This window comes from Pangasianodon hypophthalmus, chromosome 23 (assembly GCF_027358585.1).
Source record: "Pangasianodon hypophthalmus isolate fPanHyp1 chromosome 23, fPanHyp1.pri, whole genome shotgun sequence".
Lineage (NCBI taxonomy): Eukaryota > Metazoa > Chordata > Actinopteri > Siluriformes > Pangasiidae > Pangasianodon > Pangasianodon hypophthalmus.
Window position 1 is genome coordinate 15,309,952 of NC_069732.1, and position 27,700 is coordinate 15,337,651.

Genomic DNA, 27,700 nt, shown 5'->3' on the forward strand with positions numbered 1-27,700 from the left:
GCATTTCATCTCTATATACATGCAAAAATATTTGTTATATTGCTATTATGTTCCCCGTCCACTATCCTATCCTCTTTCGCCAAACGAAGGGGCGTGGTTAAAACTCAGAGTCCCTGCCCCCCAAAGTCACATGAGCGTTTTCCCGCGCTGTCGAATCACACGAAGGTTATTTGCCTACAGGAGATACACTATATGCCCAAAAGTTTGTGGACACTTGACCGTCACACCCATATGTGGTTCTTTCCCAAACTGTTACCACAAAGTTGGAATCACACAATTGTATAGAATGTCTTTGTATGCTGCAGCATTACAGTTTCCCTTCAACTAAAACCTGGAACTCAAACCTGTTCCAGCATGACAATGCTCCTGTGCACAAAGCGAGCTCCATGAAGACATAGTTTGAGAAGTTTGGAGTGGAAGAACTCGAGTGTCCTGCACAGAGCCCTGACCTCAACCCCACTGAACACCTTTGGGATGAACTGGAACACCGACTGCACCCCAGACCTCCTCACCAACATCAGCGCCTGATCTCACTAATGCTCTTGTAGCTGAATGAACACAAATCCCCACAGCCATGCTCCAAAATCTAGTGGAAAGCCTTCCCAGAAGAGCTTATTATAACAGCAAAAGGAGGAATAAATCTGGAATGAGAAGTTCAACAAGCAGGACATATAGTGCATCTCTAATGTGGGATGTGATGGGTCACAAACTTTTGGAAATACTGTATAGTGTATTTAAGATGTCATTTAACTACACATAACATGATGATTATGTTTCAAGAAATTAATATGGTCCACAAAACATGTTCCATTTCTCTTTATTTCCTAAAAGTCCTGTACAAAAACGTATAGTGGTCAGTGTTTTTTTTAATGAACGTTATGTCACTTTATTAGAATGCTCTCATAATATGTTAATCAAACATGATATACCCTGGTGAATGTACTGATCTCATGATTATGGTGGCTGAGGTTAGCAGAAGGCTATGCATTAATAAAGAAAAATGAAGATGGCAAATAAAGTTTTCTGGAGGGCTTTAACAACAAGAGAGGTATACACAGAGAGCCTGCGTAGATAGTATATCTCATAATAAGAAGGAATTGTGATGGTGTACTGATACTCACTGTTGATAATACATTATTACATTGCTTAATGTCAATAAAATCCTGATGCCTCCCTTTCATAAAGTAGTTATCTTTTTTATGTTCACTCAGCTTATGGTTCACTCCATCTGACTATATATATATATATATATATATATATATATATATATATATATATATATATATATATATATATATATATATTACACATATATATATATATATATATATATATATATATATATATATATATATATATATATATATATATTACTGTGCAAAAGTCTTAGGCACCCTATTTTTTTTAGTACAAATTTTGTTATAGATTTTTATTTTATGACTTCTACATTATCGAGTCAGTATGAACAGTTTAGATTCCAAACATTAGTTTTCCAGCACAAAATTAAACGTTACAGAAAAATGTTTGTATGTCAGTAAAGAAAGCAGCAGATTCCATGAGACCACTTTTCAGACAAAAAACATAATGAAGGCTGCTGGATTTTGCTGCAAAGAAAAATAAGAAGCGAGTCGACAGTCAAAGTCTCCAGAAGAACTGTGGCTGCTTCTGCACGATGCTCAGTAACACTTACAGCTCATTTCCTTATAAAACTGCACACACTGTACCTGAGACTAATGTTTTTTTTAAAGCAAAGGATCGTCACACCAAATATTGACTTTGTTTCATTTATTACTGTTTAATGCTCTTTATAGTATTTTTTAATATAGAACCATTTAGTTTCATTATTTTTGAAGGCATCTTTGCTCTACAGCATTCCTTTGCATGTGCCTAAGATTTTTGCACAGTACTGTATATATCATTAAATAACTATCTATCTTTGTCATTTAGCTACATTGCAGAAAACACCCTGACCTACTCATCAGTTACCAGCTTTCAAGGTTAGCATTGAGAATGCATAAATATCCCTTTTCAATGAAATGTTGCATTGTAACTTCTTACAAAGCATAACACAATCACAATCAAGCTTGTCCTCGAAAATAGTCAATATATATATTTGTATACTGCAGTTCTTTAAAACTTTTCTGATTTTATTATTACTATCATTTCAGGGACAGTGTATGAAGTCCTTTTGCTGCTGCCTGTGCCGCCTGTGCTGCTTCTTTCGCTACAATAAAGCAACACACACACACACAAACACACACAAGAAAAAAAAAAACAGGAATAAAAATGATAGTGTTTATAACATTATAATAGCATTTCATAAGCTATGAGCCTTATACAATTTGTATTGCAGAGAAAATAAGTGTGCCCCCAATTTACCTTTCCTTTCCTCTTCTTTTTTCCTCGCAGCTTCTTCACGTTGCTTTCGAATGATTGCAAGCCGGGCTAAGTCTGCTTTGGCTTGATCTGTCTTTCCTGCTAAATGCATCTTCATGTATCTTTCTTTGGCCTTTTGCTTTTCTATCTCCTCTCTGAAATGTTGATCAGGCAGATTTTCATTTAAAATCATGTTTTAGCATACAAAATTATCATACAAAATTATCATATAAAATTATCATATAAAATCATATCTTATTCCAAATTCTGACAGAATAATGCAATTTTCCTTTACAACCATACTTATGTAAAAAGGAGATAAACAGTCAGTGCTTCTGAGCCACTAATATTTGCTTTACCCACCTTGGCGGCTCTTACCTCTCTCTTCTAGAAAGCTGTTTGGGTCCCTCAAGCTCTATGTCTGCTACTTTCTTAGTTTTCTGAGCAACACGATTAGGGTTTTCAATTTCTATTAATCCCTCCACACCTTTTCGTCTCTGCGACAAAGAAGGAAAATTCAAATGAAATTTTAAAAAATAATTAAAAAAACATTCTGAAATGTAGTTTTCTACTCTGACATGCCACACTAGATGTTGGACTGCTGGTAGTAGAATGCCCTCTCAAACAACTGCTATGTTATAAAGATAAAGTATTCATCGGGCTGGCACAGTAGAAACATTGTATTTTGGAACATTGTAAAAAAATTCTGAAATAAAATGTAATCTATTGGTATAACCAATAGCTATAACTTTTTAGCAGCCTCACCATGCTAATAAAGCTTTTACTGCAATGATTCACTCACCACTCAGACCTCGAACCATGTGTTCACCTAAGCTAACTTTGGTTTATTTCTTTTTAATCCAAACTAAACAATGGCTCAAAAGAGCATTTGGTAGGTAAACGATTAGACAAGGCTTACTCGAGCGCTTTCATCGTCACTGTCCTCTGAACCTGATCCTGCAAATTTGTCATCCTTATGAATATCATTCACTGCTGCTCCTTCGTCCCCTTCTTCAGTCTGAAAGAAAAAAAAATATAAAATTAAGCCTTACAAATAAACAGATACCTTGTTGTTGTTCTTTCGGCTGTTCCTTAGGGGTCGCCACAGTGGATTGTTGGTCCGCATATTTGATTTGGCACAGTTTTATGCCAGATGGCCTTCCTGATGCAACCCTCCTCAATTTTATCCGGACTTGGGACCGGCACTGAGAGTGCACTGTCTTGTGCAACCCCAGTGGCTGGGAATCAAACCCGGGCCACAGCAGTGAGAGCGCCGAGGCCTAACCACTAGTCCTCTAATGACCTAAATAAACAGATACCTCGTACCAGGTGAAAAAGAGCAGCCGATGTTTTCCAATCTTCAGCTGTCCAGTGTCTGTGAGCCTGTGCCTAGTGTGGCCTCGGATTCCTGTTCCTGGCTGACACGAGTGGAACCTGATGTGATCTTCTGCTGTTGCTGTATTGTGTTGATGTATTGTGCATTCTGAGATGCTTTTTGTGTTCACCACGTTTGTAAAGAGTGCTTATTTGCGTTACTATACACTTCCTGTCAGCTCAGACCAGTCTGGTCATTCTCCTCTGATCTCTCTCTCATCAACAAGGTGTTTCAGCCTGCAGACCCTCCACTCACAGGATGATTTTTTGTTTCTCACACCATTCTGTGTAAACTCTAGATACTGTTGTGTGTGAAATTCCCAGGAGATCAGCAGTTTCTGAAATACTCATACCAGCCTATCTGGCACCAACAACCATGCCACGGTTACAGTCACAGAGATCACACTTTTCCCCATTATGATGGTTGATGTGAACATTAACTGAAGTTCATGACCTGTATCTGCATGACTGTATGCATTGTGCTGCTGATACATGATTGGCTGATTGGATAACTACATAAATGAGCAGGTGAGTCTTTAAATCACATTCTTAGAATCTTAAACATCTTATTATACTCTAATCTTAACTATTTCAAACGTGGGAAGTATACTTTCCATGTTAATGCACAATGTGGCTTATTAGATTACGTAAACATTACCTTCTTTCGTTCTTTTTCAGCCTTCATCTGAGCATCTATCTCTTCAGGACTCGTGTACGTTCTCATCCGACCCTTATGTCCACCCTTCTTTCCTGGAAACAGAACATGTGCATCATCAGCCTTCACAGGCCAATTTTACACATACTGCTTTTCTACACTGCATATGTTTATCTTCTTAGATCTTCATAAATAAACCTTAATGAAGTATTGCTCAATACAGTTATATTAGGTGGATAATTAGAAGTGGCCTAAACAAGAATACAAGTGGGATGCAATTTCACTCTCTCTAAAGCCAATTGTACAGTATACAGTGTAGATGTTAATCATTCACTAGGTATTACATCATCATCATTATTATTATTGTTATTATTATTGATCTACTTGTCTGTGACAACTGCACTAGTGTCACTCAAGATAACAGCAGTATCTTACCTCCTTTAGGCATGATGATGTTTAGATGATAACAGATAATTAGCCTAATGTCTAATTTAGTGATGTGGCTGAGCAGAATCCCAGTTTGAGCTGATAATAAAGTGAAACTACGGCTAGCTATAGCGTCTTGGCTAAGTTGCTAACAACAACCCAAGTTTTATGTAAGCGTAACCAACTCTATAAGTATAATAAAAGTTGGGAGTATCAATGATTAAATAATTATTATAGTGGAATACAAAAGAAACAAATGATAATGTCCAATTCTCTTCCAAACACTAATTTCTGCCTACGACAGTTAAGTCTAAAAATCAGTCTACTATACCATCGCATTTATTTTCTCTCAGGCACTCCTGGGACACCTAACCTGATGCAATATGGCACAATCAGTTGTTTATAGAAACGCATTTATTAATGTGATATTTCTTTAACCTTGTTGTATCACGTGTAGAAAAACGTAAAGACATCTCACAAATGTCTTCAGTACACATGGTTTTTAGAGGATATTTCAGAAGGACAGCTTCCGTTTTTATTTATTTATTTATTTTTGCTGAGACGTCGCAAAATGCAAAGTAGGACCTCTTCTGTGACGTAAACAAAACGCGACTAAAAGATCCTCTGCTGTAGCAGCTCGTAAACAACTGGTATATTTATTACTTTTTTAAATCGTTATTATTATTGATTTGAAGTCATGCCCAAAGTGAAAAGAAGCAGAAAGCCACCACCAGACGGTTGGGAGCTGATTGAGCCCACTCTTGATGAACTGGATCAGAAAATGAGGGAAGGTAAGTTCAGACATGGCTCGCTCTCAGATGTTTTAAGCTAACAGAGTAGCAAGTCGGCTATTGTTTGAATCAAGTTATGCGAATATAATACTTACTATTAATTACATGATGGGTTTTAATTGTGTTTGATGTACAGTGTTGTTCAGTGTTGTTGGTGTTTATGATTGTGATTCCCAGCTGAAACCGAGCCTCATGAGGGTAAACGGAAAGTCGAGTCCCTTTGGCCAATATTCAGACTTCATCACCAGCGGAGCCGCTACATTTTCGACCTGTTTTACAAAAGAAAAGCAATCAGCAGAGGTAATTTCACCCGTGCAGACTCCACCACCTAGTTTGCTTTTAAGTCTATAACAGTATGTTATTAATAGCTGTTGGTGTTTTGTGTTGATTTGGTTTGCAGAGTTGTATGATTACTGTATAAAAGAAGGTTACGCTGACAAGAATCTTATTGCGAAGTGGAAGAAGCAGGGCTACGAAAATCTGTGCTGTCTTCGCTGCATTCAGACACGAGACACCAACTTCGGAACAAATTGCATATGCAGAGTGCCTAAAGGCAAACTGGAAGTGGTAAGATCATTTTCAAGCCAAAGATATATAGACAACTGACCATCACACCCATATGTGGTTCTTCCCCAAACTGTTACTACAAAGTTGGAGGCACATGATTGTATAGAAAGTCTTTGTATGCTGTAGCATTACAATTTCCCTTCACTGGAGCTCAAACCTGTTCCAGCATGACAATGCCCCTGTGCACATTATCATTATCACATGAAGACATGGTTTGAGAAGGTTGGAGTGGAAGAACTCGAGTGTCCTGCACAGAGCCCTGACCTCAACCCCACTGAACACCTTCGGAATGAACTGGAACGCTGACTGCACCCCAGACCTCCTCACCTACTGTACCAGCAGTACCTGATCTCACTAATGCTCGTAGATTAGATTAGATTCAACTATATTGTCATTGTGCAGAGTACGAGTACATAGCCAATGAAATGCAGTTTAACATCTAACCAGAAGTGCAAATATATATATATATATATATATATATATATATATATATATATATATATATATAGCTATTTGCAATTCTGGTTAGATGTTTTTTATATATATATAAAATGTATGTATGTGTGCGCAAGGTATGAGGTAGAGAAAATAGAGACCAGCTCAGTGTAAATGACAAGGTGTACAAATATAGAGTATAAAGTATTGTATATAGGGTAAATAAGGTGTGTGTGTGTGTGTGTGTATATATATCTGGTAGAGAAAGTAGAGACCAACTCAGAGCAAATGTAGAAGGTGCATATAGTAATTAGTCAGTAATGTGCAAGGAGGCAAGTACAGAATGAGCCGTAATGGCAAGTTACCATGGTAACGCAAATGACAAGATACAGATGATCTTTAAGAGTGCAAACAGCATTAATATTGTACAGTACAGTTTTTTTTTTGTTTGTTTTTTTTTAAACATGGGAATAAGGGTGTACACTTCAGCACCTGAGTTGAGACTTCAGAAGGCTGACAGCCGATGGGAAGAAGCTTTTCCTGAGTCTGTTAGTGTGACAGCAAAGAGCGTTTCCCAGATGGTAGAGGAATAAACAGACCGTGGTTGGGGTGAGAGGTGTCTTTGATTATATTTCTCACCCTCCATGATGTTTGTGATGATTGTCTTTGATGGAAGGTAGCTGGACACCAGTGATGTATTGGGCAGTTTTTATCCACCTGCTTGAGGGCCTTCTGATCTGAGACAGTGCAACTCTTGTAGCTGAATGAACACAAATCCCCACAGCCACGCTCCAAAATCTAGTGGAAAGCCTTCCCAGAAGAGTGGAGCTTATTATAACAGCAAAGAGGGAATAAATATGGAATGAGATGTTCAAAAAAAGAACCACATACAAGTGTGATGGTCAGGTGTCCACAAACTTTTAAGCATATAGTGTTTTTTTAGAGTAAGTCACCCTCAGCCTCTAAAATCTTTTTCTTTCTAATTATTTATGGTTGAGGATAAATTATTGTCAGTGGAGACAATCATGTTGGACTTTTCAGTCAGCATTCTCTCTCTTCCTCATAGGGTCGTATCATCGAGTGCACTCACTGTGGATGCAGAGGATGTTCTGGATGATCGAGCTCAAGACTTCTGCTGTTTGGACTCATTATATCTTAACTGATGTGCTTTGAAATTTTGTTTGTGAATATTATTTCATTCCAGATTTTTTGTCTTTACTTTATTGTGTGAAAATTCAGTTTTCATTAAACTTTATGCCATCTTTAAAATGGTTGTCTTTACTGTTCTTAACTTTATCTTTGACTCGTGGTTTATTTATTTTTATTAATTATTTGTTATGCTGTAAAAGCCTTTCACATAGTCATGTAAAAAAGAAAGTACACCCTGCTTCTAATATATGTTTTCATTTATCAGGGACTAAATAACAATTGTGTGGTCTTCACCAATTTCTATAAAAATGCAACAGATTTCAATATGTAGTCATTTTTCCCAAAAAAGTAAACCAACATTCAGAAACCAGGTAGGATTAAAATAAGTACATGTAGACCCACATTTAGCAAAAATAACTTTTTCTGTAGGAGTTTCAGTCTCTCACATGGTTTTGGAGAAGTTTTGGCCCACTCTTCTTTACATCATTGCTTGAGTTCATTGATGTTTGAGGGCTTTCAATTGTGTACAGCTCTCTTAAGATCCTGCCACAGCATCTCCGTGGGACTGAGGTCTGGACTTTGACTTGGCCATTCCAACATAATTTGCTGGTGTGCTTGGGCTCATTGTCCTGTTGCATATCCCAATTTCGGCCCAAGCTGCTGGAGAGATGGCCTCACATTTGTCTCAAGAATATTCTGGTATAAAGTGGAGTTCATCATTGTCTCAATAATTGCACGTTTCCCAGGTCCTGTGGCTGCAAAACAAGCCCAAATCATCACCCCTCTGCTACCACCCCTGTGCTTGACAGTTGGTATGAGGTGTTTGTGGCAATATTCTGTGTTTGGTTTTTGTGAAACATGGCCTTGGGCATGATGACCAAACCTCTCCACCCTGGTCTCATCAGTCCAAAGGACATTGTTCCAGAACTTTTGTGGTTTTTCAGATGCTTTTTGGAGAGAACGGGATTTTTCCTTGCCACACTTCCATGAAAGCCGTACTTATTCAGTCTTTTTCTGATTGTGCTGTGATGAACAAAAACATTTAATGTGCTTATAGAGGCTTGTAGGTCACATAATGTAGCTCATGAGTTTTTATTTATATCTCTGAACGTTAAACGGTCTGACCTTGGACTGAAATTGCTGAGACACCCACTCCTGGGAAGATGGGCAACTGTCTTGAAGGCTCTCCATTTGTAAACACTGCTTCTCACTGTCGAATGGTGAATTTCAAATGATTTGGAGATGGCCTTATAACCCTTCCCAGATTGATGAAAAGCGACAATTGTTTCTCTGAGGTCATGGCTGATGTGCTTTCTTCTTGGCATGATGTCGACACACACCTGAGTGTTTCAGAACACCGAACTGTCAAAAGTTTAAACTTTTATAGCAGTAGTCACAGTTCTTGATGATTAATAATCTTGTGCATTTCATTAGTAACACCTGGCTGCTAATTTCTCTCTTAAAGTTTGTGGAAGTAGGAAGGGTGTACTTATTTTTTCCCACCTGGTTTCTGAATGTTGGTTTGATTTTTGGGAAAAAATGAATAAATATTGAAATCTTGTGTTTTCATTGTCACCTGAGGTTATTTGTTTGTTTATAGAAATTGGTAAAGACCACACAATTGGTATTTAGTCCCTGATAAATAAAAACATAAGAATAGAAGGAGGGTGTACTTTCTTTTCCCCATGACTCTATGTGTATCCTTTATAAACATTATAAACCCCACATTAAACCACACTGTACTTTTTTTCAATTTGTTTTATAGTCAGAAACAAATATCTCTGAAATCTTTCTAGATTTAATGCATTTATCAAATTTTATATCTTAATTCAAATCCCTAATTAGGAGGTTATTACAGAGGAATTTCCCACAATGTTGATGATTGTTGGAATAATGTTAGGTTTTATACTGTAAAATGGGGGAAAGCCTTTAACAGTCTGTGGTATTTTGTTAACAAAAACAATAGAAAATAATTTTTAAAAAATTAACAACAAATATTGATTAAATACTGTAAGAATATATATATATATATATATATATATATATATATATATATATATATATATATATATATATATATAAACTTTTTTTTTTTTTTGACAAACTTTCAAACTTTTGAAAAGGTCTTTATTTTGGGAGTGCTTACAGCAAAATAAATATTTCATGTGAATATTAAACTTATCAACATTAACTTTATCTATTTGAAGATTAGGTTTTTTTTTTTTAATTAAACGTTATGTATATTTAATAAGCCTCATTTTTAGAAATAAAGTGCATTTTGAACAATATTTCAGTTGTTTTGTAAGAACTGTAAGAATTCTTGTAAGAATATCAGCTGAGAGATTGTGATATTTATTTTGTTATAAAAGTAAAGTGAAAAATGAAAATCTTTTTTTGAACAAAAACTTCTAATCAGCTTTTGGCGCACTTGAGGGAAGACATTTTAATCGAGTAACGACATTTTGTTCATGGCAAAAAAAAAGATAATTTATAACAATTTTTACTCAACCTATAACTGAAATAATATCAGTGTAACTTTTGTACGCAGAAATTAAAAAAAAAATACAAATAAAAGATGCAGGAAGTGTTGAATTTTGGCTTGTATTTGTATTCGTCCCTCGATCACTCGATTATTCTGAGTGTGATTCTCCATCCTTATAGAGGTTAGAGGTCATACGTCTGAACCGTCTCGGAAGTGCATCTAAACGGTGCTGGTGTTTTTATTAACGTGGTTCCATCGTGCCATGTGGATTTACAAAATCATTGTGTCTAAAAAGCCTTTGCAGTTTCTCCACGCATTTATTTTTAGCTTCTGGTAGTTTATATCGAGGTATATTATTACACAGCTAGCTATTTATCGAGTGTCGCTAACTAGCCTAGCAAAGCATTTGGTGGAGTTGGTCGAAGTTTTTTTGTTTCAGTTAGAGAAATAAGTTTAATAAGTGAGTCAGAGGGGAAAATAAGAATAGCAAAAATGCAGGAAATAATTGCCAGCGTTGATCATATAAAGTTTGATCTGGAGATTGCAGTCGAGCAGCAGTTAGGAGCTCAACCGCTGCCGTTTCCTGGAATGGACAGTAAGTTGAACATTAAAGGTGCAAACAATAATAACAATAACAACAACAGACACTTTTGCATTAATGCACGCATCCTTAGATTCCATCTACACTACCATAGAGGTACACTATATGGTCAAAAGTATGTGGACACCTGACCATCACAATGAGATGTGCTGCTTGTTGAACATCTCATTCCAGATTTATTCCTTCCTTTAACTGTTATAAATAAGCTCCACTCTTCTGGGAAGGCTTTCCACTAGATTTTGGAGTGTGGCTGTGTGGATTTGTGTTCATTCAGCTACAAGAGCATTAGTGAGATCAGGCTCTGATGTTCAACAAGAACATGAAATCAGTGTTGCAGTTCATCCTAAAGGTGTTGGCCCTTTGGAAACCAGGTTATTTTGAGAAAATGGCTGACAAACATAACTTCAGAGACCAACAAAATACTAGGGGATTTCCCTGAATCTTTCAGCATAAGTCATCAAGTCTAAGAAAATATACATTTTATGGCCAGCACTTCCATATGTGCTTTTTGAAGATCCCAAACCAGATTTATTCCACACACTTTGCTGTTATAATAAGCTCCACTCTTCTGGGAAGGCTTTCCACTAGATTTTGGAGAGTGGCTTTGGGGATTTGTGTTCATTCAGCTACAAGAGCATTAGTGAGATCAGGCGCTGATGTTACAGTAGGTGAGGAGGTCTGGGGTGCAGTCGGTGTTCCAGTTCATCCCAAAGGTGTTCAGTGGGGTTGAGGTCAGGGCTCTGTGCAGGACACTCGAGTTCTTCCACTCCAACCTTCACACACCATGTCTTCATGTGATAATGATAATGTGCACAGGGGCATTGTCATGCTGGAACAGGTTTGCGCCTCTTTGTGGCCAGTTTGAGGAAGAAGCACATATGGCTGTGATGGTCAGGTGTCAAACTTTTGGCCGTGTAGTGTATGTTTTCTAGTCGATAGTAAAGCACATTGGGTTGGATGTAGGATGCATTTCTCACTGTAATCTTTAACGTGTCTCTTTGCAGAATCAGGCGCGGCTGTGTGTGAGTTTTTCATGAGGTCTGCTTGCCTAAAAGGTAATTTAGAAAATCTCTTTTAATACATTTTGAGAAAATGAGATGCATGTAGTCCTGCATCTGGTCATTTTGAGCATATTCTATACTGATCCCTTTTTTTCTGGAAGGTGGAATGTGTCCTTTTCGGCACATTAGCGGAGAAAAGACGGTGGTTTGTAAACACTGGCTTCGAGGATTGTGCAAGAAAGGAGATCAGTGCGAATTTCTGCACGAGTATGACATGACGAAGATGCCAGAATGCTATTTCTACTCCAAATTTGGTTAGTATCTTTCTTCTGTGTTACTCAAGTGACATAAGGTTGTTGTTTTTTTTAGTTATTTGAAAACAGACAGGTGTTTTTTATCCTTGCAGGAGAATGCAGTAATAAAGAATGTCCTTTCTTACATATTGACCCGGAATCTAAGATTAAAGACTGTCCGTGGTATGACCGAGGGTTTTGCAAGCACGGTAAGGCTTTTTCAAGTTACGCACATTACATAAGAATATTCCTATCTTAATTTAGTAGTGTCATCTTATCCTACAGCGTCATACTTCAAGTTAGGAAATCCTAAACTATTAGATCAATTGGCATTCTGTTACCTAGCAACCAGTGACGCATGAAACTGAACACGACAGATTTAAGGCATGGTTAATCTGAATCAGCTCCCGATCTGAGATATAGTTTTATATAAAGGATCTAAAAGCTATTTATAACAAGCTGCATATACGTATTTTGGGAGTAATGAGTCATAAGTAGGGAGTCAGAGCCAAAAAGTGAATAGAGAAATCAAAACGTAAAACCATTTCATTGGTGTCTTGTGGCATCGTCCGGATTCGAGCTCGCGATCACGGGACGACAGAACGAACGCATTGGTGGCCACCATTAAGGTTCTCCTTCTTGGTGAGGTAGATTGCTTCTGTAGTCCTCTTTTTTCATCTTATTTCTTATCTTTTGTTAAATAGGAATAGTATTAAGAAAGGAATAATATTCTTAGGAATAGTTTGTGTGCTAAATGAGATCCAACAGATAAGATTTTGCACTTGGGATGTTTCAGTAATACCACCTCTGGTCTTGTATAACTGAAGAGAACTGCTTTATAGTGTTACCCTGATGGTAAACTTTACTATAAGGACCTGGGTTGAAATGAATTGGTGCCCTTTTCGGCCATTGAAAAACCCCTTTAGTAAAGAGTTATCTATATATTAACTGTGTATATTTTGAGTGAACACTTTCCTCCTGTTTTGTCTTGGTTAAGGCCCCGATTGCCGACACAGACACACACGGAGGGTCATCTGTGTTAATTATCTAGTAGGCTTCTGTCCTGAGGGCAAGTCATGCAAGTTTATGCAGTAAGTTCACTTATTTCACATCAAACATTCATTATTAATAGCTTTGTTTTGAGCTTTAACACAACTGATGACTGTTTCTAGCCCACGCTTTGAGCTGCCTATGGGGACAAACGAACAGCCACCTCTGCCTCAGCAAGCCCAGACCCAGCAAAAGGTATATATATATTTTTTTTTTTTTCAGGAAAAATGATGCAACTCAAACAAAGTAACTGCAATGGCAAACACTGTATTTTTTTTTTTTTTTTAACCCCTCAATAGCAAAATGCACAGAACTTAAACAGATCATCGTTGTCACTGATCCAGTTAACCAGCAACAACTCCATTGCCAACACCAACCATCAAAAACCTTCACACATTCTTGGAGCTTCACAGCCTCAGAATAACACAGGCGGCCCCCGAGGCCCTCGTCCACTCGACCAGGTCACATGTTACAAGGTCAGAGTTTACACTTCTATGCTGTACTTAGGTGAGGGTATGCGTACGTGTAGTTTAATTTATACTGGGACCTTTCAAACTGCTGACATTTTTTTTTCTTCTCTCTTTCTCCTTCCATTTTTGCAGTGTGGAGAGAAGGGACATTACGCAAACAAATGCACAAAAGGACACCTGGCTTTCCTAAGTGGACAGTAACGTTCTTCTTCACCATGTATCTGCTAATAAACTGCTGGAATTTCATCTCATGTACAAAATGCACGAGGACTGGTCTGTTAGCTTTTCAGTGGAGAAGTTACAGTGGTCACGGTAGTGGACATTCTCTGCCAAGATCACTAATGTGGGCAGAATCGGGAGAAAAAAAACCAAATCAAACCAGCATGTTTGAGTTGATGAGTAACACAGTGCATTATTTTTAAGCTCACAGCTCTATAGTGGTGGGAATGTAATGAGAAATAAAATATTGTGATTGCTTGCAGAAAAATTTAAGTAGAAAAGAAGAAAATCTGGGGATGAATGTAGTACTGTTCATATTCACTGTTAGACAGTGTTCATCAACACCTACAGTACTGTCAGGTCAGTTTTCAGGAATAGAACCATCAAACTAAAGTGATGTTACTGGATTTGAGTTGGACATGCATGTACGGTCTGATTGATTGGATATAATTTTGCTGGATGAAAAATTTTTTATGAACCTTTCAGGTATGTTTGAGTGAAACGTGTGATTTGTTAACAGTGTTTTATAGTCCGTGAGCAACTTCCATGAAAGATGGAGCAGTTATGCTAGTTATAAATTGTAAAGTTGTGGAAGTAGAGATTAGTACTAAACCCAGTTTCACAGTGAAATTAGTTTTTTTTTTTTTTTTTTTGTAAAACTGATTTTATTCCAGAAAATAAAACACTGTGTTTTCAGAATGTAATGAGCACATTCAACACTTACAAGTTTCAAAATAAACCCCACACAAAATCACTTAATTTTAGTTTATTTCTTGGTCACAAATAAATTTATACACAACAACCATGAAAGAAAGGTGTGCTGATCACACTAGTTGGGACAGCCCGAGTGTCTCGGTGGTCCATGACGTCCAAAACGCTTCAGTGGTACTTCCTCCAGCGGTCGTGCTCTGTTACGAAGAAAAACAAAACATCTCCATGAAAATACATCACGGCTTTGAGTTAGCAGGAGCGTCCGACTTTAATGCCGGATGCCCACAGCGGTGCCGAGTTTAGTTTTCTACCTACACCTAAATGAGCTCATTATAACAGCCGGCAGAGGCTGGATGTGTTGTTAGAAAAGGGAAAAATAATCTGTATTACTGTGGCACTCTAGGACACACGTCTGATACGTGAAACATAAAGAACAAAACAGTTTTATAACGTTACTTACTAATATGATCGTATTCCCAAACGTAGCTCAGTACAACATAACCAGCGAGGATCATGGCTACGCCGCCAAATCCTCCCTTCTTCACGTTAATGTACTTGTTGTAATATCTTTCGTAGCCTGAGAGTTACAAAGAGAGAGGAGAAACGATACATAAGATGGTGAACATGCTCTTTAATTAATTAGTCATCAAACATTAATAGTAAAGATTAAACATAGGGTTGCCATCTTTTCGACACGCCAAAAACAAACACCCCACATGCACATTTCAGATCAAAATTCCATTACACGCATCCCTAATGCTTCCTCCAGCTGTACTTGGTACTCGACTTGGCCACCATCAGCAGTGGTTTGTTCTTCAATGTAGCTGACACGTTTTTTTTTTTTTTTGTTTTTTTTTTAAACATTTATTCTTCTTTTTACAGATTTTTTCCTTGACCATTTTTGTGCTTCTTCTTCACATTAAACAGATTCGGCTTTCTTTATGATTGGCCTTTGCTTTAAAAATGCCAATTACGCTAAATGACACAATTTGTCTGAAACCTACAGTTCAGGACAAGATAACAAAAAACCAGCCAGATGATGGTTAAAACTGGACACTTGAACACAGCCTGAAAACTAGACATCCTCCCACAAATGGTCTCACCTCTGCGAACAGAGCCGATGAGGCCGTTAGGGGTGAAGTCCCGGGTACCGAGCCAGGATGGCAGCTGACCAAGCTTCACATCCATGAGCCTCTGCTGAGCAATGGGCACTGGAGACACAAAACAACACACAGTCAACTTTGTGTAATCTAAAACCAGAGCTTGTTATACGTCAGCATCTATTTTAGTAACATTAAATTAAAAAGAGTTGTCAAATCATTTGATCATTGATTAAAAAAATATAAAATCTGACATTTATTCCCAAGACCGACTGATCAACAGCGTTTAGCAACATCCAGTCAGTTTAAATAAAGCTGGTTTTACACCAACTGCAATTTCACTTCCTGTGAAAGACTTTTAAGATTAGACCTTATCACAGTGCGTTAGATGATCCCAATAAAGTCTTGGCTGAATTCTATAACAGACTATAACAATAACGTTCTCTGTGTCAGATTATATGCTGAAGATCCTGTAATGATAGACTCGTGAATTAAAAATTACGTGATTTTAAAAGTCAGCGAAATATGGGCTGGAGCAGAAAATCGGGTCACAAGCAAACAAATGTTTGTCCTTTGCTATTGCTGTCTCCAGGGTTTCATGTGATCTTATAGCATCCTCCTGTTGGTGGCTCTTGAGCGTGGTGAAGAGCGTCACACCAGCACTCAGATTTTAATATAAAATCTATCACAACACCAGAACTTTGTGGTCTGCTATCTTCAGTCGCAGTGGCACTAAACTGGCTGTCGGTGAGCATGTCACATTAACCGCTCTAAAAATTCATTTGTAATCTGCGACGATTTTTGTCTGTGATGCCAAACACTGAGCCAAAAGTCACAGTGTGAAGCCGGCTTTAAGTTACACAGCCTGCTAACTTGACATTCTTCACAGTCTTGCATTTCTAAACAATATCAACATCTTAGCAAAACTTTATACGGAACATTAACATTTATACAGAGCAGTAAAAACTCTTTTTTTTTTTTTTTTTTTTTTTTTAAAGGAGCTTTCATCTTGAATATCAATGAAGAGCAAAAAAATAAGAAGGCTGTAAGTATGTAGGTATTACCCTGACAGAGGATCTTTTTAAATACTGTATATATTTATTTCAATGTATTTAATATTGGACTCGTCTTGTCTTGTATGATGTAGTTCATGGCTTTTCCTCACAAACTTCATGTATACACTGCAGGGTGCTGAGTGGTAGCTCGGTGGTTAAGATGTTAGACTATTGAGCAGAAGGTTATGAGTTCAAATCCCAGCCCTGCCACTGCTGGGCCCCTGAGCAAGGCCCTTAACCCTCAGTTGCATAAATGAGATAAAATGTAAGTTGCTCTGGATAAGAGCACCTGCCATAAAAATAAATTTTTAAAATTTTCCATGTTATGCTACTGTCTTGACTGTAGTAAGTTATTACCTTGGGTTAGTTAATTAGTTAGAAAGTACATAAATTGCTCAGGGAGTTATTTTCCAGGTTGGTTAACACTGTGAACAAATGTCAGGCTTGCATTAGGGTTTAATTATAGTCCACAGTCAACAAGCTGGGATTAGCTAAAAAGACTAAGGTTTATGAACATTAAATTAACTGACTGATCCCGAAAGCTAAGTGCTAGTTAGCCGTGCGCTTGCTATTCGCCCTAACTAGCAGCCAGGCACAGCTGTATGTCCCTTTTTCACACAATCCCATGCAAATCGTACAGCCAAGCACATTTAAGGGAAAAAAGACAAACCGAAATGATATAAAAACTCCATTCAAACTGAACACTCGCTCAAACCAGAACAGGACAAATGACAAGTGTGACAGAAAGTCCTTGACTTGACTCCAGTGCGCTTCCTCAGGCCTTTTTCCCAAATTACTCGCTAATAAATAACAAGACTAGCGGCACTAAGTGCCTGCTTTAACCGTCTACTCGAACATAATAAACAACCAGAATGTAATGAAGAACTGTGTAAGATTTAAGGAGGTATATTAATCCAAAGTGTCCAACACCCGTACCTGGTCTGTCCGCCATCTTGCTTTGAGCTCGAAAGCTGCCGCGATGTATGTTGGGAAGAAAATGGAGTGGAAACGCAGGGGGGCGGGGCGTTTAAGCTCGCGGACGTGACGTAATTATTCTGCGTCCTCTTCTTCTTCAGTGGATTCACTGGTGTGTTGCATATTACCTCCACCTACTGTGCTGACAAGGATACAGACTAAAGCAGACCCTGTTTATGTCTTATACTCTTTTTAAGACTGCCTTTTATTCTACTAGCAGGGCTAATACTCAGAAAATTTTATAAAAAATTCTAAGTATCACAGATTGCTCTGCTACCTGACATGGCCAAAAGTATGTGGAAACCTGACCATCGCACCTATATGTGGTTCTTCCCCAAACTGTTGCTACAAAGTTGGAAGCACACAATTGTATAGAATGTGTTTGTATGCTGTAGCTTTACAGTTTCCCTTCACTGGAACTAAGAGGCCATTATCATTATCACATGAAGACATGGTGTGTGAACGTTGGAGTGGAAGAACTCGAGTGTCCTGCACAGAGCCCTGACCTCAACCCCACTGAACACCTTTGTCATGAACTGGAACACTGACTGCACCCCAGACCTCCTTACCTACTGTAACATCAGCGCCTGATCTCACTAATGCTCTTGTAGCTGAATGAACACAAATCCCCACAGCCACGTTCCAAAATCTAGTGGAAAGCCTTTCCAGAAGAGTGGAGCTTATTATAACAGTAAAGAGGGAATAAATCTGGAATGGGATGTTCAACAAGTAAATATGATTGTGTTGGTCAGGTGTCCATGTACTTTTAGCCATATAGTTTAGTTGCTTCATACTTGTGCATGAGTCAAAAATACCTACAATGCTACAATAATGAATTCAGTCAGCATGAGCTACATATTACTGGTTTGATTTGCATAAATTGCATAATTAATTGCATAATTAATTGTGCAATTTTTTTCTATAATTAAATTCTGAGCATCTTTTTTGTTTTAAAATTGGTCTATTTTCATAGTATCCTATATTACCCACAATGCCGTTTACCTACTTGCTGATAGTGGTGATAGTGGGAATTCATCTATACCTAGAGAGAGCGATAATCCTTTAGTCTGTCCATCTCCCTCACCTCCTGATCTGTACTCTCTGATCAAACAACGGTTCCAAGGCTTCAGCTTTCATGCTAATCCCACTATCAGTGCCATCTCATAGGTCTTGTACACTGTCTTGTCATCTCATAGAGTGCTGTCTACTTGAGTCTCAGGACTCTACTGTGCTGTGTTGTATACCTGCATTGATTCATTTTATTAATATGACATTGAACATCTCTGATGCTTGCTATTAATATGATTAATTTGATTGATATGACATTGAATGTCACTGATTACTTTCCAGCACAACGTAGCAGGCATCTTAAGCCATAGGAGTGTTCTATGTCTAGCAAGCACACAGGTCATGCAATAATCCAGCATGACATGAAAAGAAGTTCTTGCACTTTTGGTTTTAGGAGCTAACAGTGAAATCTGAGCATTCACTTATGTGAACCTAATTTTGAGATAGTTTCTCCTATTAAACACTATTGTACCCACATTAGCAATGTCTCCCTAGGACATCAGCTAACCTCCTACAGAAGTAACAAACACAGAGCATCAGATTAGCACCAGAATCTCTAAGCACATCACAAATATTTCAATAAAAACATATTTAATGTGTTGTATGGTGGATCTTTCCTTTAAGATCAGCGATGTAGTGGCAAGGCTTATTCTAAGAGCGGCAGCACACACTGCACAAGTCTTAACTGGATAAATATGACATCTCTTTCTCTACTTAAGTTAGGTGTATGGCTCTATGCTCTGCTTTATGGATACTTGACTTTAATGAAAGTGTCACCCTGCCTGGCACATATCCCAGAAGATGTACTCCTGCCAGCTCTTATATTCCTCTGAAATAATGTGCTGGCCTACTCATTTGTCTTATCTTAGCTCAGCATTTCTTCTGCTGTTTTGTCTGCCTTTGTGTTCCCTGTGACCTCTACAGGCAGCAGTATCCAAACAAACAGTATTAGGCCTACTGTCTCATTTCTATTAAGAGACATGCTGATAAGACTGAAATGTTTGAATTCTGAGCGATGCTCCTAGTAGTACAGATCACCATTTTGATTGGCTACTGCTGTTTTAAAATTTAATGGACAGTAGGTAGGACACATGTTGAGGATTCAACTATGTACAGAGATTGAGAAAACAACTTTAACAAAATGTTAAAGTTGTGAAGGTTGGTTCAAGGATTTATCATTGATGTCTTACGATTAGATGAATAGCTCTTAATGTATTCATATTTTCATGTGTGACCAGTCATCAGTCACTGAAGTCATAAAAACTACTAATAGCTGACACATAAGCTGAAAGGAGTCATGCCCAAATGTCATGTGGACATTGTACAGACGCATATGTATTTACAGGGTTTTTGTGCTTATATTCTGAAGCTACCATCTTCTGATCGTTATTTAATCCAGATCCACAACTGTGTCATGCTGCTTTAAATCTCTCATGTAACCAAGATTCACAAATGACCAATGTCTCTTTTTGCAGACTGATTTTTCAAAGTTGTGCATCTTGAATAAGGAGGATTAGCCTTCATGCCGGAAGTATAACCTGTAGCCCAGATGTTGTAACCACTTCCTTCTACTCTGCTGCATAAAGATGCATGCACACCTCTTCATATGTCTGCCTTCCAGATTTAACCAGAGATGAAATGGTGAAATGCTTTTATTTTAAGGTGACTTCCCAAGTCATATCAGGCAAAAAATAATATTGACACATTATTTTAAATAGCATATTCAAAACAAGTGTTTTTATTTTTTTATTTTTGCCTTTTTAAATACTTGACCCATAGTGTGGATATAGTTTGTATTTTTTTTTAAATATCTATTATCTGTTATTACATTTTCAAGAGCTATGCCATAGTGTTTCAGACAGGTCAGAGAATGTTCTGTTGACCTAAAACACCCCATTAAAATGCATGAGAGACAGTGAACAGCCTGATTCACAATGTGGATGCATTAAACTGGAGGTTAAAGGTTAAGTGCTATCAGTGATTATGTTCTGCAATTAATTATTATTATTTTTTTTATAGAATTATATGAAAGGGAAATGGAGAATGGAACCTCTTCTGGAGACTTTGACTGTCGTCTCGCTTCTTATTTTTGCAGCAAAACCCAGCAGCCTTCATTATGTTTTTTTGTCTGAAAAGTGGTCTCTTATATTTCTTATTTTATGCTGCTTTCTTTACTGACATACAAACATTTTTCTGTAACATTTAATTTTGTGCTGGAAAACTAATGTTTGGAATCTAAAAAGTTTTTTGTACTGAATCAATAATGTAGAAGTCATAAAATAAAAATCTATAACAAAGTTTGTACTAAAAAAATAGGGTGCCTAAGACTTTTGCACAGTACTGTATATACCAGGAAAAACTACGGAATATAACTAGGGAAGACAACTACAGTGGATGATCGCAGAATTCTTTCCTTGTTGAAGAAAAACTCCTTCACAACATCTAGCCAAATCAAGAACACTCTGGAGGAGGTAGGCGTATCATTGCCAAAGTCTATAATCAAGAGATGCCTTCATGAATGTAAATACAGATGGTTTACCTCAAGATGTAAATGACTGGTAGCACTCAAGAACAGAAAGGCCAGATTAGACTTTGCTAAAAACCTCCAAAAAACCCTGACCAGTTATGATGCAAGGTTATGATCCAAAGCATACCACACATCTTCTGTCAAACGTGTGGAGGCAGTGTTATGGCATGGGCATGTATGGCTGGCTCACTGGTGTTTATAGATGATGTGACTGCTGATAGAAGTAGCAGAATGAATTCTGTAGCATGTAGAGCTATACTTTCTGCTCAGATTCAGTCAAGTTCTGCAAAACTGATAGGACAGTGCTTCACAGTACAGATGGATAATGACTCAAAACATACTGTGAAAGCAACCCAAGAGCTTCTTAAGGCAAAAAATGTAATGTTCTTAAATGCCCGAGTCTGTCACCTGACCTCAACCCAATTGAGCTGCTTTTCACTTACTGAAGACAAAACTGAACGCAGAAAGACCCACAAACAAGAAGCAACTGAAGGCAGCTGTAGTAAAGGCCTGGCAAAGCATCTAAAGGGAGGAAACTCAGCATTTGAGGATATCCATGAGTTCTAGACTTCAGGCTCTCATAGGCTGCAAAGGATTTGCATCCAAGTATTGATTATGATTATGTTAGTTTGTCGAATTACTTTTGAGCCTGTGAAAATGGAGGGATTCTGCAAAAAATGGCTGTAATTCCTACACAGTTAATGCAATATTTTTGTCAAACCCCTTGAATTAAAGCTGAAAGTCTACACTTCAGTCACATCTTGATTGCTTCATTTCAAATCCATTTTGGTGGTGTACAGAGGCAAAATTGTGAAAATTGTGTCACTGGCCAAATGCTTATGGACCTGACTGTATATATGGATATATAAAAATAAAAGACTGAATGTATTAAACTGAATGCAGACACTTGCGATGACCTTCAGGCACTACACACCACTGTTATCTTCTCCAACACAAAAATGTATACTCAGTACTCTGCTTTTCTATGCCTTGCTTTTTGAGTTACACAGCACAGCTTATGGGCACTGTACATTAAATGGCAAGCCTAATTTGATGAGAATTCAAAAGGGAGAAGCAGCCGCATGGCTGATTTTATTGCTAAAGATAAGCACTTGAAATGTCTCCAAGGAGATGCCCATCATTCCTAAAGCTAATAGCACTTGACAATAAATCACAAATCTGCTTTGCAGAGGAGGAGACAGGCAATTATGTTTGGCATTAGGCATTCAGCACGGCATTCAGCACAGCCTCACTGTGTATGTCTGTATTGTCACATAATATAAAAAAAATCTTTAATTATATTTATTGTAGTTGCTGAAAATCGTGACAGCAGTTGTTTGAGCATTCAAAACGTGCCTTACGCAGTCTGACATCATGAATGAAACTAACACTGTGGCAGAGAAGGCAGCAAAAGATGTAATTAATGATTTAATAAGGGCAGTGTTGGAGCCCTGCCTCGTTGCTCTGCAGAGGGTCTGGTATCTGTTTCCGTCAGCCATTAGTCTATGGGTGTTATATAAGACCCTGATAAGGTTTAGAGTTTTCATATCATGTACTTTTCACATGTGATCGTCATTTTGTGAATAATATATGATCATATGTGAAAAACACATGAAGATGCATTTCATCCTGTTATGCCCTGAAACTGCACAGATGAACTCAAGTAAACACACCATCAATGGTCTATATGTGACTGTGTTAAAAGAATTAGTTATTTGAGAAAATTGCAGGTGCAGTGGATAGCTTTGCTGCTTCACAGCTCCACGGTCTGTGTGCATGTCCTCCTCGTGTCTGTGTGGGATTGCTGGTTTCCTCCAACCTCCTGAAAACATGCTTGTAGGTGGATTGTGGCTAGGTGTGAATACGTGTGCAAGTTGCCCTATGATGGACTGACGTCCCATCCAGGGTGTATTCCTGCCTCACACCCAGTGTTCCCGTGATCCACCACCACCCTGATCAAGATCAAGATAAAGCATTTACTGAAAGTGAGTGAGTGAGTGAAGGAGAGAAAATCACTTCTGAAAAATCAATACGTGAAAATAAAAACAAATGTGCTACATGTGAGAAGGCCACTCCATGTGAAAAATGTGTGACATGCGAGGTGTAAATTTCACATATAAATCTTGTGATTGTTCATGCGCAGTTCATGTGTGCAGTTCACGTCCGTCTTCTCATTTCGGATATACTAGGCATTATGCCCCTGTGTGTGGAGTAATTAGAATTTTTTAGTTAATGCTATGCAAATCAACTAAGTTGTGTTTGTGTCTTATTTTTTTTACTTTTACAAAAGTGAGATCTACAACTGTACAATTGAACATCAGCAAAACCAAAACTGTGGAGCAATTTATTCTTTTTCTGTTTGAGAATTCAGAAAAAACATATATTATCTGCACGAAGGATTTGCGCCTCTGCTGTGAGAGCAAAGGTTAATTAAAAAGCCATCACTCTGCATGAGCTGAATGCTGTGTGTCATGTCTGTGAGGGGTTTCGTGGACTCACAGCAGACTCACAGCAGAATAGCAATGCAAGTGAAATAAGTAATAACATCCCAGTTAACTATCTAGGGATGAGCTGCTGAAATAAATTGAACTACCAGATTGAAAATAGAACCATTTCAGCTGCATAGGAATACTGGTTTCTGCTGACTTTCCATGCATCCGAATGAGCAAAACAAAAGAAAAATCAACTAGGGCAAGATTCATGGAACAAAGTACTGCAGGTTTAAAAATAGAGCCCTAGCATTTAGGAGAAAGTATTGCTATTTTATTTCACAGTGAATAACTATGATCGATAGCAGTACTGTATTGTATTGTTCTGAGCGTTCCTCTTAGGGTGACCGGGACAGGAGAAAATTGAGTAGCTGCTTATCTTCCAGACTGAGTCTGAGCTGGAAACGGGTAGTGATCAGTATGCAAAGTCACGCATACTGATGCTCGCCTGCAGGATAAATATAGTACTGAGAGCCTTTCAGCAGTTTTATGCTTGAGTACTGTTTATGCAGCATCTTTTTCAAATTCTAATCAAATTTTAAATTTGCTGTTTACTGTGCTACTGTACATACTTGATGGAAAACATAGTAGTGTAATTTCCATATATTCAGCTGCTTTCTGCACCTCTGAACATTCAGAAATAGTGCTGTTCAGTAATATTATGAGGCTTTTGGAATAAATATGTCCTTAGTGTATTAGAGGTTGAGTTATGAGTTCTTTCTGTGTGTTATCTCTAGATTATTAATCCTCTATTCATCATTTTTGCTTAAGACGATTTCTATTGCTTTTTTGTTGAGTTTATTCATTCATTTTCAGTAAACACTTTATCCTGGTCATGGTTTGGTGGGAAACATACACAAGGAGAACGTGTGAAACTCTACACAGACAGTAAACCCCAGCTCAGGATCGAACTGGAGACCCTGGAGCTGTGAGGTGGCAATGCTACATGCAACACCGTGCCAGCCTTTAAGGCTTTGTTTAAATCCTAAACCCAAAATAGAAGCATGGCAAGAACCTCTGAACCTTTGGTTTTTACTTTTTCTTCAAGATTGATTTATTTCTATCTCTGTATGTGGAGAACAGAGTAAACAAAATATAGTCTCCTAGGAACCAAAAACAGCATGTAGTATTTCTCCAGTAAAGGGTTAATCATTAGCAACTTTAATATTGTGTGATTTTTTTTTTGCTCTCTTTGATTTAAAAAAATTGCACAAATATTGTTACATGAAAGGTGATTTTTTATATATATATATATATACATTCAGTTGTGAATAATGCAAAATATGAATCTTCTGGTTGTATTTTTCTTTTAAATAAATAACGATGGCATATGCTCACTTCATGGCTGAAGCACTCGAAATTTCCAGTGCCTTGTGGGTGTAATGTTGTTATTATCATCATTCTTATTATTTCTCTGAAATGTAAATAAGGGACTCTGTTGAGCTCGCTGCTTATTGAGTGTCTCTGCTGAGCTTTGATCAGGGACAGCAGTGTACTGACGTTGGCTCAATGCCTAATGCATGTCCAGATTTGCCAAATATATATCAACTTTCACTATGTTGTGGGCTTGAACATAATATTCCTACAGGAGGTTCTACACAAGACCATGACATGGAAGTATGGAAGTATATCGTGATAAAGAAACCTGGTATGTCAGGTTTATTTTATAGCACATATGGCACACAAAGACAACTGAATACTATTTATACATAAATAAAGATCAATAAAGATAAAATCAATTGTCATCATTCTATCTAAATAGTTTATGTATGCCTTTTTTCCAAGCTAAATGTAAAACCTCTGATATCAACAAGCTATAAATATCAACAAGATTTCACACATATATCAAAACTGTATGTGCCATGCTTTCAAGCACAACAAACAATTGTCATGTCAATGCTGGAATTGGCGTCAAAATATAGTTCCTAGAGAACAAGGCGGCCTACAAACATGGCCGCCAAGGACTCCAATTCCTGATTACAACTACAATTACAATTTCTGAAGTGACTCTGAGTCACTTCACTCATTGTCAAATATATGTTCCGTGATTTCATACCAGTTGATACCAAGTAGTTTGGTTTGTGGTTGTCTCGTTGTTTTATTTATTTAGTTTCTGGTTCTCTCCTTTATGTAAATATATGTAATGTCTACTGTAGTTCTGTGTTTTGTTTCATGTAGCACCTTGGTCCTGGAGGAACGTTGTTTCGTTTCACTGTGTACTAACTAGCTGTATATGGTTGAAATGACAATAAAGCCGCTTAACTTGACTTGACTTGTACGCTTACCTACCCTAACTCATGTTGTTTACTGATTGCCTGACTCTTGCCTGGATTTTGACATTGTCTCTGCAATATGTATTGGACTTATTTGCAATTCTCAATAAAGCTCGCTATGCCTGCACCTGCTTCCGTATCTGCCGCCATGACATGTATAAAGTCCACATTTCATTTCAACCTTTGATCATTGCATGTTTACATAACTAATTTACATTTACACCCAAGTTAATTTTAGTTGGGTTAAAAATGTACACAACACTGTTCATAGTCTGCTCAGATGTGTGACAGATTAAAGGAAAGTCCATCATAAAGTGTCTTAGTAAGGTGTTGGGCCACCACTAGCTGTCATAACAGTTTCAGTGCGCCTCGGCATAGATTGTACAAATCTCTGAAACTGTACACCTTTGAATACCTAGTGTCCAAAAAATATTCCCTCAGTTGGTGTTTTGATACTGGCGCTGGAGAGTTCTGAGTAACACATTGCTCCAAAATCTCCCAAAGATGTTCAGTTGGGTTGGAGTCTGGTGACTGTGAAGGCGATAACATATGATTTCCATCATTTTCATACTCAAAAATGTCTTGTGGATGGGGGATTGTCATTCTGGAGGTGACCACTCCCAATGTTATATCAGAAGAAATGAGTATTTCATATTGTTGCAGTGGATAAGTGTGTTTTGAAGGCTGCATTAATTGTGTTGAAAGCATTGACTTTAGTTTGGAGAAATATGTCATACTAACTGAGAAAAACTGTATTATATGTATTGTTATAAAGATTTAATTATTTTGTCACAAATCAATTCATTTTCACAAAATATAAGCAGAGTACAATAACATTACTCTCACTTACTACCAAATAAAAAAAAAATATTCAAAATGTTGATTCCTATAGACTGTGTAGCACAAGGAGGAAGAGAGATGATACAAGGAAAGTTTAATATATTTATGGTTATTTTTTATGAAGGAAAGCCATAATTTAGTGACTAACCCTAAGCACCCTGATGAACAGGACTGAACATCAACAAACACATGAATGAAAACTGTAATGAACACACTACTATACAGAAAGAAGCAGGAAACAGAGTAACAGAATGAAGAAAAGGAGATGGAAGAGTAGTAGAAGGCCTCTCTCAAGGAGAAAACAGGTTGCATTAGTTGACTACCACGTTTGAATGAAAGATGTTGAACATTTTTCTAATGTTGCATGTGGTCACAAATTTCCTTTGCTGAACAGAAATAAGAGGAAAGGTTTTCCAGTTATTTTTTCATAAGTGAACCAGTTTTATTTTTATACGCTATGCGATCATAAGCTATCCAAGTTTATTTTTTATGTTACAGAAATTCATTCATTGATTTATTGGTGTATTCATTCAAATCCCAGGTTGATTTTTACTCTGTAACACTTGCAGTTTTTTTTCCACAAGAACCAAATAAAGAAATATGTGATTAAATAATTCATAGCACTTCTGTGCAATTTTCTAATGGATACCAGCACACACACACACACACACACTCACAAACACACAAACACTTCCCTAACATGCAGTTAGGTGCACTGGCTACACTAAATTGCCCATAGGTGTGAATATACACTATATTGGCAAAAGTATGTG

At 37.5% G+C, this 27,700-nt stretch overlaps 4 protein-coding genes across 4 annotated transcripts; 2 read left to right on the forward strand and 2 right to left on the reverse strand.

Moving 5' to 3' along the window:
* Nucleotides 1-2,126: 2,126 nt before the first annotated feature.
* Nucleotides 2,127-5,167, reverse strand: pdap1b (pdgfa associated protein 1b). The gene is made up of 6 exons (XM_026929887.3): nucleotides 4,841-5,167; nucleotides 4,409-4,500; nucleotides 3,296-3,394; nucleotides 2,755-2,873; nucleotides 2,380-2,531; nucleotides 2,127-2,224 (listed from the first exon to the last, which is right to left on the reverse strand). The coding sequence occupies exons 1-6, from the start codon at nucleotides 4,851-4,853 to the stop codon at nucleotides 2,160-2,162; spliced, it is 540 nt and encodes a 179-aa protein (XP_026785688.1). The 5' UTR covers nucleotides 4,854-5,167; the 3' UTR covers nucleotides 2,127-2,159.
* Nucleotides 5,168-5,348: 181 nt separating this feature from the next.
* bud31 (BUD31 homolog) lies at nucleotides 5,349-7,893 on the forward strand. The gene is made up of 4 exons (XM_026929971.3): nucleotides 5,349-5,622; nucleotides 5,800-5,922; nucleotides 6,023-6,189; nucleotides 7,691-7,893. The coding sequence occupies exons 1-4, from the start codon at nucleotides 5,529-5,531 to the stop codon at nucleotides 7,739-7,741; spliced, it is 435 nt and encodes a 144-aa protein (XP_026785772.1). The 5' UTR covers nucleotides 5,349-5,528; the 3' UTR covers nucleotides 7,742-7,893.
* Nucleotides 7,894-10,417: 2,524 nt separating this feature from the next.
* Nucleotides 10,418-14,117, forward strand: cpsf4 (cleavage and polyadenylation specific factor 4). The gene is made up of 8 exons (XM_026930167.3): nucleotides 10,418-10,850; nucleotides 11,861-11,911; nucleotides 12,019-12,171; nucleotides 12,264-12,359; nucleotides 13,148-13,241; nucleotides 13,323-13,395; nucleotides 13,500-13,676; nucleotides 13,803-14,117. Exons 1-8 carry the CDS (start codon nucleotides 10,748-10,750, stop codon nucleotides 13,869-13,871), a joined length of 816 nt encoding a protein of 271 aa, XP_026785968.1. The 5' UTR covers nucleotides 10,418-10,747; the 3' UTR covers nucleotides 13,872-14,117.
* A 523-nt stretch (nucleotides 14,118-14,640) lies between these two features.
* Nucleotides 14,641-17,835, reverse strand: atp5mf (ATP synthase membrane subunit f). The gene is made up of 4 exons (XM_026930168.3): nucleotides 17,692-17,835; nucleotides 15,704-15,811; nucleotides 15,061-15,177; nucleotides 14,641-14,797 (listed from the first exon to the last, which is right to left on the reverse strand). The coding sequence occupies exons 1-4, from the start codon at nucleotides 17,705-17,707 to the stop codon at nucleotides 14,769-14,771; spliced, it is 270 nt and encodes an 89-aa protein (XP_026785969.1). The 5' UTR covers nucleotides 17,708-17,835; the 3' UTR covers nucleotides 14,641-14,768.
* Between the last annotated feature and the right edge of the window lie 9,865 nt (nucleotides 17,836-27,700).